General features: G+C 51.2%; 1 protein-coding gene across 1 annotated transcript; it reads right to left on the bottom strand.

The window, feature by feature from the left end:
- Positions 1 to 4: 4 nt before the first annotated feature.
- Positions 5 to 2,341, bottom strand: TMEM160 (transmembrane protein 160). The gene is made up of 3 exons (XM_059045478.2): positions 2,105 to 2,341; positions 878 to 970; positions 5 to 352 (listed from the first exon to the last, which is right to left on the bottom strand). Exons 1-3 carry the CDS (start codon positions 2,310 to 2,312, stop codon positions 87 to 89), a joined length of 567 nt encoding a protein of 188 aa, XP_058901461.1. The 5' UTR covers positions 2,313 to 2,341; the 3' UTR covers positions 5 to 86.
- Positions 2,342 to 11,357: the final 9,016 nt, after the last annotated feature.

Raw genomic sequence — 11,357 nt, 5'->3', positions numbered from 1 at the left:
GGGAGCGAGGGAAGGGTCAGGTTTTAATGTCCCGGTCCTCGGGCCCCGGCAGTCCGGCGCCCGGCCGTTCCCCGCGGCCCTGCGGCTCACTCCGGTGGCGGCCGGCCCGCCTCGTCCGGCCCTTCCGCCGCGGCGGTCCCGTCGTCTTCGGGCACCAGTTCCACGTCCAGCTCCAGCTGGCCCATGTAGAGGCCGACGGCGCATGCCCAGAGCAGGCCTGCGGCCAGCACGGCGCCCACGCCTGCGGCCGCGCCCCCCAGCGAGAGCTGCATGGGCCCCCGCAGAGCCGCCAGGCCCACCACATAGGAGGCGCCGCCCCACACCACACACAGGCCGCCCAACAAGAAGAAGCCTGTGGGACAGAGTGCGGGCCGGCGTCAGGGAGGCTGATCCTGGGGGCCCAGGCCGTCCACGGGACTGAGGTGGTGTTAGAAAGGGGACGGGGCACACTCAAGAGCAGGGTAGGGGTCAGGGACAGTACAGAGCCAAGGTCGGGGACAGGAGAAGGAATCGGAGGGGTGGCTAGGCTTGGAGGTGGGGGGCTGGTCTGAGAGCAAAGATAAGGTCGGTGGGACAGGGGCAGGACCAGGCTGCGGGGTGGGGCTGGGACAGGGACCCTCATCTTTGTTGAGAAGTCAGATTGGAAAGGATGAGGACCCACAGCCCTGCCCTGAGCCCCCCCCCCCACTGGTGGGTCCGGTGCCCAGGAGGTAGGGATGGGGTGGGTAGAAGGTGGACACTCACAAGTGAAGGTGAGGCCGCTTCCGGTGGGGGAAGAATGACGGGTTTTAGCGACGTTTACTCTGAGGGGGGTGACTCTGAGGGGGGTGACGGGTTGGGGCAGGAGTCTACCCTCCCCAGTGGGGTCTGCACTCACCGTAGGCGGCCTCCCGACCCATATCACTCTGCATGAAGGAGATGACCCCGATGCCTGATGCCAGGAGGCCATTGCGGAACCAGGAGAGGAAGGCTGGAGGGGGTGGGGCAGGGCGGAGAAATCAGCATCAGCCCAAACCCTGCTCTGCAGCCCCCCAGCCCAGACAGTCAAACTGAGGGGCGCCTCTTCTTCTCACCACCCAGTCTGGCCCCCAATCCCCACCTTGTCCTGGCCGTCCGCCTACCAAACCCTATCCTCCCAAAACCCTCCCTCGTCTCCATCTCTGAGCCCCTCCCCACCCCAAACTCTGCAACACCAAAGATTCAAAAGACGGTCCGCAGAATCTGGCGGAGGATCTAAGATCAAAATTGCAGAACCTAAACCTGAGGACAGGAAGGTCCCAAGAGGTCATCTTGGTCAACGTCCTTCCCACATGTGTATCCCCAAGAGGTGCCCCCTCACTTCTTCCTCAGACCTCCCGACAAATTGTTACCCCCCAACTCCCCCAGGCCTCTCTCTCCAGCCTCCCCCTTCAGTTTTCTGAAATCTCCCTATCTGCTGCTGGGTATGCTCTTCCTTGGTGTCATTCACATCCATTCAAGTCCTTGGTGTGGCACTAACGGGGACTAGTCGGGTTACAATCCCCCCACCCCTACCCCATCCTGTACCTACAAGACCAGTACTCTCCAATCCGGACCCCCACCGCCCACATGAGGCCCCGCCCCCTGCAGCCAGAAGCAGCACGCCCTCCAATCAGCCCAGAGATTTTCTTCTATTGGTTGTTCCCTCTTCTAATCCGCAACTTCCTCCCTCTTCTGTGGGGCTCCACGCTCCCGCTTTATGCAGAGTGGTCGCCTCTTTAATCTGAACTGGCCCCTCCAACGAGGCCCCCTCTTGTAGGCAACTCCCCCGCCCATAGCCCTCTTTGGAAGCCTCTCCCACCCAGACAGCGCAGTCTGATAAGGCTGCCTGTCCTGACCCGACCAACCTCTCCAATCCCTACTGCACCCCATAAACCGGACCCACGGTCCCATCCACAAGCCCTTCTCCTATGCGGACAGACTGCGCTCTTGCAGCCTGCGCTTACACGGAAGCCCTTCTCCCTCCTGAGCCCGGGCCCCGTTTCCAGCAGAAATCCCACCACCATCCTCCACTCACGCGCGCGGACAGCTCGGCTATGCGGAACCCCCTCTCCCATCCGGGCCGACCCCAGCCACAGCCCCAGACCTGTCTCATGAGCCTTCCGGAGGAGCCAGGCGTCTGCGCGGTCCAGCTCGGACACTGGGGGCGGCGAAGCCCCAGCGCGGGGGCCGTGGCCAGGAGCAAAGGACCCCCGGGCGCCCCCGCTCCGGGGCCGCGGAGGCGGCAGCAGTGCCCCCCGGAAGCGGAGTCGGGCAAGGCGGGCAGCCCGAGCCCACCACCAGCCACCTCCCATGGTTCGCACTACGGCCGCGGCGCACCGCACCGCCCCATGGGCCGCCCGTAGGCTGAAGCGCACGTCACTCAGGCTGAGACACTCATCTATTGGTTTTGCATGTGCCACTCAGGTCCGGTGCGCACTGTCCATTGGTTGAAATAGCGGTGATCCCTCCTCTGTCATCTGTGCCGGTACTGTGCGTCCCACCTTGCTTCTGGGGCTGGACTTCGAATCCCAGCGTTCATTGCTCAGGGGGAAGGCCGGTCTTCAGAAGTCGGAGGCGCGATGTCTATCGGGACTTGTAGTTTTTTTAAATAACTTTAATAGCCAAAAAACAAAACAAAACTCGTGGTGCTTAATGTAGAACCTTTGCAAAATCTCGAAGAGCCCAGAGGAGAGTAAAATTCAGCATTAATCCCACCAATGAGCGGTTACTGCTAATATTTTGCTGTACCCCTATTCCGCCTTTTTTCTAGGCGGGTGTAAAATGTTGCCGTTTGGGCTTCCCTGGTGGTGCAGTGGTTGGGAGTCCGCCTGCCGATGCAGGGGCCACAGGTTCGTGCCCCAGTCCGGGAGGATCCCACACCGCAACGGGAGAGGCCACAGCAGTGAGAGGCCCGCGTACCGCAAAAGAAACAAAACAAAACATTAATGCTCCAGCCCCATCTTGGAGCAACATAGGACCTGCGGATCGGAGGGTGAGATCAGGCATTGGTGTCCTTTCACAGTGAATATATTTTTATTCATCACAAGAAAATAAAATATAATTACGTGATGCGATGGAGGTGCTCCAACACTGCAGTGGTAATCATACTGCAATATGTATAGATCAATATGTATCAAATCATCACAGTTACAATACAAACGTATACAGTGTTATAGGTCAATTATATCTCCATTTTTTATTTTATTTTTTTGCCACACCACGCAGCTTGTGGGATTTTAGTTCCTGGCCCAGGGATTGAACCTAGGCCCTCGGCAGTGAGAGTGTGGAGTCCTAACCACTGGACTGCCAGGGAAGTCCCTAAACATTTTTTTAAAGAATATATTTTTATCAAGAAATGACTAGATGGGGACTTCCCTGGTGGCGCAGTGGATAAGACTCCGTGCTCCCAATGCAGGGGGCCTGGGTTTGATCCCTGGTCAGGAAATGAGATCCCACATGCATGCTGCAACTAACAGTTCACATGCCACAACTAAGGAGACTGCCTGCCGCAACTAACAAGCCCACATGCTACAACTAAGGAGCTTGCCTGCTGCAACTAAGGCCTGGTACAACCAAATAAATAAATAAATAAATATTTTTTTAAAAAGAAAGGAACTGACTAGATGTCAGGGACTGTTCCAACACCCATGGACACAGCAACGAACCCAATGAACCAAGGAGATAAACGATCAGCTTTGGTGGCAGGCAGGACATTTCAGAGTGTGGAGGGGAATTACTATGTCAAGTTGTGAAAACCACAAATAAGGCATTTTTTCAGGTTGTCCTTGAACAAGATTTCTACATTTTGTCCAACCAGGTGTTCACGGCCCATCTCTCACCCTCTGTTTCGCTCTACGCAAACTTAAGTCTGGCTTGTCTCCTCCCCCCAGGCCCTCAACTGTAGCTTCCCTCACCTCCGAAGGACTGAAAAGTGGGACATGCCCTCTTGTCAGCTTCTCCTGAGAACCCGCTGACCCCAGGAAGACACACTTCCTGTGTGTCTTGCAAACCACCGTGGTTACTTTTCCTCATCTAGGCAACTTCCCCTTGACTGCAAAACCCTCTTACCCTAGACAAGCACTGTCTTTTTCTGTCTGATTTTTGAGATGCTTGCAGATTTTTTTTTTTTTTTTCGTGTTTTGGCTGCACCACGCGGCTTGTGGGATCTTAGTTCCCTGACCAGGGATTGAACCTTGGACCCTTGGCAGTGAAAGAGTGGAGTCTTAACCACTGGACTGCCAGGGAATTCCCGCTTGCAGATTTCGGAGCTCAGAGCATTCTCTCTACTGTAGTGGGCTTTTTGAATAAAATTAACTCAGTCCGGAGTATTTGACACCTCCAGAAAGTCCTTGTGTGTTCTTCATTAGGTTACTTCCGAGATACCTTCTAGTTTTTTATCGTTCTTGGGAAGGTTATCTGATTTTCTGTTAATTTCCTGGTTGGTTATTGCTGGTATATAGCATTTTTCTTGACTAAATAAAACCTCTCCACTTTTTATCCTCCCCACACCCAGGTATTCTCTTCCTTGTAAAAATGACTTCAAGGATGTACTCCAGAAAGTGAACGTGTGAATCCAGGGAAGAGGAAGCTATGGGTTGTGAGGGTTTTACATGCGAGGGAACAAGGTCTCCCTGTGACAATCTGAATAACTTGCTTTATGAGATTCTGGGTAATACTTATTTTCTTCTTCCCATTTTTTGGGGGGAGGAGGGAGTTTTCCAAAAAATTTTACCATTAAGATTGCTTTGGGGACTTCCCTGGTGGTGCAGTGGTTAAGAATCCGCCTGCCAATTCAGGGCACACGGGTTCGAGCCCTGCTCCAGGAAGATCCCACATGCTGCGGAGCAACTAAGCCCATGCACCACAACTACTGAGCCTGTGAGCCACAACTACTGAGCCCGTGTGCCACAACTACTGAAGCCTGCGTGCCTAGAGCCTGTGCTCCACCACAAGAGAACCCACTGCAATGAGAAGCCCCTGCACCTCACAAAGAGTAGTTCCCACTTGCCGCAACTAGAGAAAGCCCGCGTGCAGCAATGAAGACCCAATAAATAAATAAAATTTTTTAAAAAGATTGCTTTTGTAACCTGGGGTGGGGGGTGGGAGAGAGGAGAAATGTCATTTGGGGTTTTTTTCCCCAGCTTTATGGAGATATAATTGGTGTATAAGATTGGGTTTAAGATATACAGTGTGATGATTCGATATACATATATATTGCAAAATGCATATCACAATATAATGTTAGCTAACACCTCCCTCACTTCACACGGGTACCATTCTTTTCAGTGTGTGTTGAGAACGTTTAAGATCTGTTTTTCTGTGCTTTCACTGCCGAGGGCGCGTGTTCAGTCCCTGGTGGGGGAACTAAGATCTTGCCAGCCGCGTGGCACAGTAAAGAAAAAAAGTTAAAAGATCTACTGTCTTAGCAACTTTCAAGTATACAAGAGAGTACTGTTACCTGTGCTCATTAGATACCCACAATGCATTCATCTTCTGACCGGAAGTTTGTATCCTTTGCCCACCTTCACCTATTTCCCAAGAAACGTCATTCTGAAAGCAGAAATGTCAGGGCAGGCCAAGCCGCAGGGAGTGGCTGGAGCCCTTCCCATTGTCCCCTGAGCTGTTCTGTTCCCTATGGCTTCCTGGATGTTTGCCTCGACTTCACCGTCCTATCCATCTCTGGACCTGGATATCCCTCTGGTGGACACAGACTTTCCGCCCACTTGCGGTAAGTAAGAGACATGAGGAGATGAAATGATGTCCTTTTAGGTGTGATGTCCTTGTTCAGTGTTAAACCTGCACAACTGTACAAGGCGATCATATGTCCTATACACCTGGCAGATGCCCAGAGAGCTGGGTCTTTCCTGGACACCCATCCATCCATCCACTCCCTCTCCAGTCTTTCCTGCGTTCCTCTCCCACAAGATGTGGTCTGTGTGTTTAGCTCTTAGATGACTGCTGGCTTGGAGCACTGGCTATTTGTCTTAACAAAGTCCTTCATGAAGACACATCAGATCAACCATGAGGTGTAGCAGAAGCAACGGACAGAAGGCTGGATAAAGTGAGCTCTGTGGGGAAGAGAAAGGTGAAGTAGAGCCCTTTCAGGGAAGATGCAGAGCCTGCTCTTCCAATTTCTGGGACACACTGGGGAGAAAGGGAGGTGCCCAGAGTGAAGCAGGGCTTAGTGGGAAGGGGTCATCTCCCCTCTCCCCCTCTTCCTCCACCAGCTTGTCCCATCTCCTCCTCACTGCAGACCCTCCTCTATAGTTGTGCTGTGACTCTGAGGACACCACAGGGTGACAGCTGGGTCCCCTACAAGAGTAACAGCTCACGCAGCAGAAGGCTTCACATGCCCCTCAAAGACAGCAGATGCCTGGGGCACGAAAAAGAGAGTCAGTATGTTAGATCCACACTCGCTGCCCTCCTATACCTTCCTCTCTACAACAGGGGCTGGAAGCCTGCAAACTACATTTCTCCATCTCCTTTGCTAGCTGGTTTACTGTTAGTTTCTGGCAGTTGGAAGGCATAAAAAGCAAGAAGCTTTTTTTCCCCCTGGCTTCTGGTGATGCCCTGAGGGATGGTTGCCAAGCTCAAGCTCCAGGAATCCTGCCCAGGCAGCCTAGTTCCTACTTCAGCAACATAGCAGTCTCTGGGTGACACCGTCATTTTCTTGTTACACTGGCCCTGGGGATTCTAGCAGCTTCCTGCAGCTACTAATCGGTGGTAACCCGATTATGCCTCTTTTACTCCTCCAGCCCTTCCAGCCTCTTGGTGTCCAATTCCCTGTATTACATTCCCTCTGGTTTAAACGCCTGGAGTGGTTTCAGTTTTCCTGATCAGATACTGATCAAGAGGGAAGGAAAGGCATCGCTCTGGATTCCTCTGACAACTGCAAGCCCCGGGGCATGGCATCTCTTCCTTGGAGCTGCTCTCTCTCCCCAAGAGTAAGATGACTCTGGAGCCAGACTGTCTGTATTTGGAGACTGACTTTGCCGCTCACTAGCTGTTGATGTAGGACAAGTTGCTTAGTCTCTCTGAGCCTCAATTTCTTCATTTGTGAAATGGAAACATAAGACCTACTTCATGGAGTTCTGAAAATTATTCAATACATGCAAACACCCAGCCCAGGGCAAGCACCATCTCACGTACTGTGTGTGTATGTGTTAGCGGTTATTGTTTTAGTACATGTGATAGCATACGAGGCCTTAAAATGGTTCTGGCCGTCTGTTCTAGACTGACTCAGGTGACGCCAGGTAAGTTAGTTCCCTGTCTGTTTTTTTCTGTTCCCTGTAAAGTGAGGATTTAGCATGGAATGGTAGAACAGAATTACACAGTTTTCTGTGTATGTAATCTAATCTTCTAAGGAGCTACGTTTTTCTTTTGTTTTGTTTTGTTTGTTTGTTTTTTCGGCTGCACAGCTTGCGGGATCTTAGTTCCCTGACCAGGGAGTGAACCCAGTGTCCCTGCAGTGGAAGAACCAGGGAAGCCCTGGAATTTCTTATTTAACTTTTTATTAAAGCATCACACACGTCCAGAAAAGTACAAAGATCACGGCACATAACTCGATGAATTTTTTTAAAATCACACCCCACATCAGCAGCTCCCCGACTGAGAAATAAACATGATCAGCGCCCCCAGGGGACCCCTTGAGCCCTTTCTTAGTCACTGTAGCCACTGCCAAGGGTAAGCCCCTGAATGACTTTAACACCACAGGTTAGTTTAGTCTGTGTATTTGTTTCCCGTGGCTGATGTTATAAATTACCACGAAGTTAGTGGCTTAAAGCAATGCAAATTAATTTTTTTGTTAACAATTCTAGAGATCAGACATCTAAAATCAAGGTGTTGGGACTTCCCTGGCGGCGCAGTGGTTAAGAATCCTCCTGCCAATTCAGGGGACACGGGTTCAAGCCCTGGTCCAGGAAGATCCCACATGCCGCAGAGCAACTAAGCCCACGCGCCACAGCTACTGAGCCTGTGCTCTAGAACCCGCGAGCCACAACTACTGAGCCCGCGTGCTGCAACTACTAAAGCCTGCGCGCCTAGAGCCCATGCTCCGCAACAAGAGAAGCCACCGCAATGAGAAGCCTGTGCACCGCAGCAAAGAGCAGCCCCCGCTCGCCACAACTAGAGAAAGCCCACGCACAGCAACGAAGACTCAATGCAGCCAAAAATAAATAAATAAAATAAATAAAAATTTAAAAAATAAATACAATAAAATCAAGGTGTCAGCAGGGCTGCTCTCCTTCTAAAGGCTTCAGGGGAGAATCTGCTTCCTGGCCTTTTCCAGCTTCAAGAAGCTACTTGCACTCCTTGGCTCGTGACCCCTTCCTGGAGTCACTCCAACCTCTGCTTCCATTGCTACATCTACTATTCTGATCTCCTGCTTCTCTCTTATAAGGACCCTTGCGATTACACTGGGCCCGCCCAGATAATGTAGGATCATCTCCTCATCTCAAGATCCTTAGCTCAGTCACATCAGCAAAGTTTCTTTGCCATGAAACGTTCCAGGAATTAGGATGCGGACGGAAGTGTTCTTATAAGAGGGAGGCAGGAGGATGAGTTAATAGAAGAAGATGTGACAACAGAAGCAAGAGGTCAATTCTCCCCTGAGCGCTCCAGAAAGAACACAGCCCTGCCAACACTTTTATTTTATTTTATTTTTTTGATCATGCTGCATGGCTTGTGGGATCTTAGTTCCCCGACTAGCAATTGAACCTGGGCCCTGGCAGTGAAAGTGCGGAGTCCTAACCACTGGACCACCAGGGAATTCCACCAACACCTTGATTTTAGACTTCCGGTCTTCAGAACTATAAGAGAATAAATTTGCATTGTTTTTAAGCCACTGAGTTTGTCCTAATTTGTTACAGTTACAACAGTGAACAAATACAGTTATCAAGCTTGACAATGAATACAGTTGCCAGAAAGTGGGAGGTCTGGAGAGGAAAGTAAATGGAATGATTTGTAATTTTAAAAAAATATTTATTTATTAATTATTTATTTATTTTAGCTCCGCTGATTCTTAGTTGCGGGACACGGGATCTTCGTTGCAGCACGTGGGCTTTTTATAGTTGTGGCACGTGAACTCTTAATCGCGGCAGGCAGACTTAGTTGCAGCACGCAGATGGGATCTAGTTCCCCGACCAGGGATCGAACCCAGTCCCCCAGCATTGGGAGAGCGGGAGACTTACCTACTGGACCACCAGGGAAGTCCCATGATTTGTAATTGCAATCGTTTTAACAAGGAGCTCCAGCTAGGCTTTAGAGCTGTGCCGTGGCAGGCACTAGGCACATGTGGCTCTTCAAATTTAAACTTAAAAACGAGAAGTCAGTGCCTCAGTTGCACGGACCACACTTCAAGTGCTCAGTGGCCACATGTGCCCAGTGGCTGTCATATTGGACAGCACCGAAGAGAGAACATTTTCATCATTGTGGAACATTCTAGTGGGCACTGCTGGTTGAGAGAATAAGACACAGAGAGTGAGGTGTCATAGTGTTTAGAAGAGCAGCCTGAAAGTAAGGGGGAGGGAAGGGAGCAGGAAGTTGGCAGGAAATACCTAAAGTTGACATATTTCGAGAGAAACAGAGTAAACACCAGAAGAAATAAGAAAGAATGTGAAAGCTTTTGCTTTGCAAGTGGGCTACTGGGGATATGGTGGAATGGACAGGGCGGGTGCTAAGGACTGAACTGTGTCTTCCCAAAATTCATATGTTGAAGCTCTAACCCTCAATGTGACTGTATTTGGAGATGGGGGCCTTTAAGGAGGTAATTAAGGTTACATGAGGTCATAGGTTGGGGCCCTCATCCAATAGGATTAGGGTCCTTAGAGGAGACACCAGTTTTCTCCCTCTCTCGGCCCAACAAACCCTCATCCCTGGGTCCCACCCAGCCCCGCCCCCAGCTCACTCATTGGCTGGAACAGGCTTAGGGGCGTGGCTTCCGCACAAACCTCGTCGTGAATCTCTGGGTGCAGCAACCGAGGCCTTAAGATAATGACGCTGCCTGCAGTGAGAGATCCAAGCCACCACACCTCCTCAGCTGGCAATGTAGCCCGTGGCATGGCACCGGCAAACAATGAGGGATGCCTGGGAGAAATGGGGAAGGCTGATGTGGAAAACATTAGTCCTGCTCTCCAAATATTTCCAGCTCTCCGCCTCCTGGCCACTTGGTAGAATTGCACCTCCCCAGCCCCTTGAAGTTATTAGGCTGGCCCCCTTACTCGCTTTAGCTAATGAAACGTAGCCAAAGCAAAGTCCTTGGCTGGTGGGCTCTTCTCCACCTCCCTCACTGCTGCCAAGTTGTTCCAGGGGTAGTGCTTCAGCCAACCTGGGTCCCTCAGTGACTGTGATGAGCAGAGCCTCCTGCTGACCTGTGGATGAGCCACTGAGATTTGGGAGTCTGTGTTTCTGCAGCATAAACTCACCCGTCCTTACCAATACAACTGATAAGCTCCAAATCTTAAAAAAAACCAAAATTGTTGGGCTTCCCTGGTGGCGCAGTGGTAAGAATCCTCCTGCCAAAGCAGGTGACACGGGTTCGAGCCCTGGTCCGGGAAGATCCCACATGCCACGGAGCAACTAAGCCCGTGCGCCACAACTACTGAGCCCGCGCTCTAGAGCCCACGTGCCACAACTACTGAGCACACGTGCCACAACTACTGAAGCCCGTGCACCTAGAGCCTGTGCTCCGCGACAAGAGAAGCCACCGCAATGAGAAGCCCACGCACCGCAACGAAGAGTAGCCCCCGCTCGCTGCAACTAGAGAAAGCCCGCGCGCAGCAACGAAGGCCCAACGCAACCAAAAGTAAATAAATAAAAGAAATAAATTTATTTTTAAAAAACAATTGCTTCTGAGTATCGTTAAGAAATGCTCACCAGGCTCACACCATGGGCACCGCTATTGCGAGAAAAAGCAGCTAGCTCATTTTCCCCTAGGTGGGTCTTTTGCGAATACCCAGTAAAGTGTTCCTAGGGATCTTGTTGAATGATCATATTTCATCCAAAAGGTTTTATCGCTAGGTGAGAAATACTCTAATAGCAGCAACCGCGGCACACGCATCCCAGGACAGATGTCAGAGGGAGTTGGTAATGTCCTCCAGGACCATCAGAGCCTTCCCTGCCTGCATCCCTGGAACCAGCTGAAAGAGTAGTGTAGGGGGTTAAAAGGTGGCCCCCCCAAATACGTGGGATGGTAAGAGCAGGGAATGACCAGGAAGGGGCATGAGGGAACTTTGTTCTCTAGATTCATAGGGGTTTGGGGTACCTAGATGGATGCATTTCTCAAAACTCCACGAGTAGTATATGTAAGATTTGTGCATTTCACTATACGGAAATTCCACCTTAAAAAAAAAAGGGAACGT

The sequence above is a fragment of the Kogia breviceps genome, chromosome 18, assembly GCF_026419965.1.
Source record: "Kogia breviceps isolate mKogBre1 chromosome 18, mKogBre1 haplotype 1, whole genome shotgun sequence".
NCBI classification, from domain to species: Eukaryota; Metazoa; Chordata; class Mammalia; order Artiodactyla; family Physeteridae; genus Kogia; species Kogia breviceps.
Note: the sequence above shows the minus strand (reverse complement) of the source record. Positions and strands in the feature narration are given on the sequence as shown.